Genomic DNA, 4,095 nt, shown 5'->3' with positions numbered 1-4,095 from the left:
TAACATTTCCGTCTCACGCTTGAGGTATTCGGCCAATCACAACGCACTGGATAGCTGGCCAATCACAGCACACCTCGCTTTTCAGACCGATGAGCTTTGTAAAAATCTACGCGTTTCAGAAGGCGGGGCATAGAGGAGAAACAATAATGTACAGTATGTGGAAAATAATGTGTTTTTTTTACTTTAAACCGCATAAACACATTTCATTACACCAAATACACCAAATAATGTTCTTTTTAGCAACATCATATGACCCCTTTAAGCATAAACTCACTTAATTCTAATAATGTTTTTCAGAAAACAAGACTTAATATCAAGTTATTTTGATTCTTAAGTAAGTGCATCATGCTTTACGAATGTGCATATATATTTGTACTGAAAAACAAGACAGAAGTACTGAGGAAGAACAATTTCTTGCAGTGTAGACATTCTTAAATCCAGATACATTTAGTGGAGAAGCAAAATGACTTGATGTTAAGATGTTAAGTCCTGTTTTCTTGATGATAATTAAGTGAGTTTAAGCTTAAAATAAATATCCGCCGATGACGTCAGAAACATAAACTTAATTCAAAGGGGAAATTATTTTTCTGACCTCATTGACAGATATTTCTTCTTGTTTTAAGCATAAACTCACTTTATTTTGATGCATTTTTCAGAAAACAAGACTTTATATCTCAATTAAGTGTATCTTGATTTAAAAATGTTTAGATATTTGGGCTGGAAAAAACAAAAAAAATACTGAGGAAGAAAATCATTTTCAGTTTAAGACACTTGATGAAGTTCTCGTTTCATTAGTGTATCAACTTTTTCTCGGATGTTTCTCCTAAAGAGAACTAAAAATAGACCCAAATGAGTCAGTAGTTGACATCCAGTCTATAAAATGAATGTGCAAAGCAGCTCAGGTCATGTGATCCTGGGAGAAAGTGATATTCATATTGAGATCTTCTGAAACTGGAGTAGATCCGTGTGAGATTATTGGGATCTTTTTCTCAGGAGAAACACCTGAGATGCAGGAGATTCAGTGCAGTAATCTGGAGAAACCATTGAGATCTCATTTTAGAGTGTCAAGCTTTTACAGACTATCTCAAATGAAACCACTGAAGTCAACACTGTTTCATTGCATTTTCCCCAAAAGTCCCAAAGCAAAGACAGACAGCACTTCAGAGCCGCAGAACAAGCCCAGTGCACCATGGGAGGAAGACGCCCCACAAAGGTACAGCACTGAGAGTCTGTGTTCAAAGATTAATAACAATGAACACAGATATATCTCATAATTACCATTGTGCTGTTGGATTCATATCAGTATTTTTTTAGTATTATTTTGTATAGTATTTATTAATATTTTGAATGTTTTATTTTTATATTTTCAGTTTTCAGTTTAATTTTCTAAGGTTTAATAATGTTATTATGTGCATTAGTAAATTTTTAGTCATTAGTTGTTTTTTATATATTTCTATATAGCTTTAATTTCAGTACTTTTATCTGTATTTAATAATATTTTGAATTAGCTTTTATTTTTATATTTTCTGTTTTAATTTTATTTATTTTTTGTTATGTGCTTTAGTCATTTTTTAATATATATATATATATATATATATATATATATATTTATATACCTTTAATTTCGGTACTTCACCTTAAACATATCTTAATCTAGCTGTATTTATTAATATTTTGAATTAGCTTTTATTTTTATATTTTCATTTGTAATTTTACTTTGTTCTAATAATTTTGTTGTGCGCTTCAGTCATTTTTATTAGGTGTTGTTTTTTATATTTCTGTATGGCTTAAATTTTAGCATTTCAACTTAAACTTGTTTTATTTCATTTAGTTGTATTTATTTATATTTTAGCTTTTTCTTTTTCAGTGTTCATTTTAATTTAAGTTTAAATAATTTTGTTATTTTATATATATATTTCTATACGGTTGAAATTTTAACACTTACCTTAAATTTTTTTTTCCATTTAGTTAAATGTATTTATATTTTGAATTAGCTTTTATTTTATATGTTCAGTCTTCATTTTAATATAAGATTGTTTTAGTAATTTTGTGGAAATTTTTTTTCTATTTCTATATAGCTTTAATTTTTAGTACTCCAGCTTAAGCTTATTTTATTAAACTTATTTTATTTCATGTAGTTGCCAAGTTAACATTTTTTCTTTAAGCTTTTTACGTTATTCATCTAGTATTTCTGTTTTATGTTATGTCATTATTTCAGTTACTGAAAACGATTTTTAATAGTTTAACTTAACAATAACAGCACTGATTTATATTCATGGACTACGGTATGTTATTATGGTATTCCATACTAATGCCATTGTAGTTTTTGCGTCTGTTTTATTTGTGCATTCTTGTCCTCTCTAAGCCGTCCCGTCTTTGTTTTTCCTCAGCGGTCTGTACAACTCCAGTGAGCGGAACAAATCTCCCAAATTCCCCAAAGCTCACAGACGTTCACCCTCAGGAGGCAGCGAGAACGAGACGTCTCACTCGGCCCGCCGCAGGTGTGCACATGCATCTCGCTTCTGCATTCAGACTCATTTATGACCTTGAGTGTTAATGCATTTGAAGAAGCGCATGAGAGTCGTTTGAACATCAGTGCTGAATCTCAATCCAGATGCTCCCTCTAGTGGGAATAAACTGGAACAAATGTATTTTGTAGTAAGAAGCCAAACACAAAGAGTTGCATCCAGGGTTATTACACTCTAAAAATGCTGGGTTAAACACAACCCAGTGCTGGGTAAAATATGGACCAACCTAGCAATTGGGTTGTTTTCAACCAACAGTTGACTCTTAACTTTTATAAAGAATATCTCTTTGGATTTGAGACTTTAGTCTTTGCAACTTTACAGATCTTCTTTGTGCACCAGGAGCTTGTTACACTCCAAAGAGAAAGGAAAAATTGAAATCGCATCATATGACCCCTTTAAAACATTTTTGTTAATTTAATTAAATAAATAAAATTTGAATGAAATTAAGTAAATTTAATTTCATTCAAAAGTATGAATTAAAGTATGATTAAAATTAAATATAAATATTAGATGAAAAACTTAATTTTAGACATTTAAATTTCTTGCCAATGCAGTATTTCAAATTTTCATTTACCGTATTGACCCGAATATAAGACGATGTTTTTAAAAATTAAAATAGGAAAAATATGCAATATGAAAATAATTGAAGACAAAATGTGTTTTACTGAGAAAAAACAAGATTTGGTTTTTAAAAAGCCTTTTTCCAAAAGGTACATCTGGAAAAGGGGGGGTCGTCTTATATTCGGGCCAATACGGTAGTTTAATCTGAAGCACTAAAATTGCTAGCTGGAAATAAAATAAATAAAAATGAAACAAACTAGTTTTTGTTAAATGAACTAAAGCTTAATTGAAATAAAATAAAATATAAATACTAGATGAAAAACTTAAGTTAGTTGCCCAGGCAATATTTCTAATTTTCGTTTAGTTCAGTTTGAAGCACTAGAATTGCTAACTGGAAATAAAGTAACTAAAAAATAAACTAAAACGTATTTTTGTTTAATTGAATTAAAGCTTAAAGCTGCAGTCCATAACTTTTTTTTTGGTTAAAAATGATCCGAAATCAATATTTGAGCAAGTGCGTAACCAGCCAGTGTTCGAAACTATCGCCTTACTTTAGCCCGATTCACAGCGGTTAGCTTCTAATAATGTTTTCTAATCTGAGTGGTACGGGTTGGTTTTCGCGGGAAATTGAGCATGCTGCTGAGTCATTACGTCACGTCTGTAAACATAAAGAAGTTGTGCCGGCTACTAGGCTATCGCATGTGAGGATCCTGCAGGTGGAGGATCATTTATAGCCTTTTCTCACAGCAGCCGGAATAATTAAATGCATCATTTTAATGGTGGATTGTAATCCAGAAAGGATTATATGAATGAAATTAAATTATATTCCAGTTATGAATGTGCTTCTGATTACAGATAGCCTGGGATTGCAAAGATTTGTATTTTAAAGAAATCCAGTTCGAAGGGAGCATAATTTGCTTTTTGGGTTAAAAGAATTTCTTAATATGAAATTTGAAGAGTCTGACAATTAGATTAGATTGAAATCTACACGCTAATACACACTATA

At 30.8% G+C, this 4,095-nt stretch overlaps 1 protein-coding gene across 3 annotated transcripts in view; it reads left to right on the top strand.

The window, feature by feature from the left end:
• epb41l4a (erythrocyte membrane protein band 4.1 like 4A) overlaps positions 1-4,095 on the top strand; it is a 52,222-nt gene that overhangs the window by 42,993 nt on the left and 5,134 nt on the right. For all 3 annotated transcript variants that reach the window (XM_016440603.1, XM_016440602.1, XM_016440601.1), the window contains 2 exons: positions 1,136-1,213; positions 2,391-2,501. In XM_016440603.1, coding sequence (XP_016296089.1) covers positions 1,136-1,213; positions 2,391-2,501 — 189 coding nt within the window. The remainder of the gene's footprint in view (positions 1-1,135; positions 1,214-2,390; positions 2,502-4,095) is intronic.

The sequence above is a fragment of the Sinocyclocheilus anshuiensis genome, unplaced genomic scaffold (assembly GCF_001515605.1).
Source record: "Sinocyclocheilus anshuiensis isolate Anshui unplaced genomic scaffold, SAMN03320099.WGS_v1.1 scaffold443, whole genome shotgun sequence".
NCBI classification, from domain to species: domain Eukaryota; kingdom Metazoa; phylum Chordata; class Actinopteri; order Cypriniformes; family Cyprinidae; genus Sinocyclocheilus; species Sinocyclocheilus anshuiensis.
The sequence above is the reverse complement of the archived record's forward strand: the minus strand, read 5'-3'. Positions and strand labels throughout refer to the sequence as shown.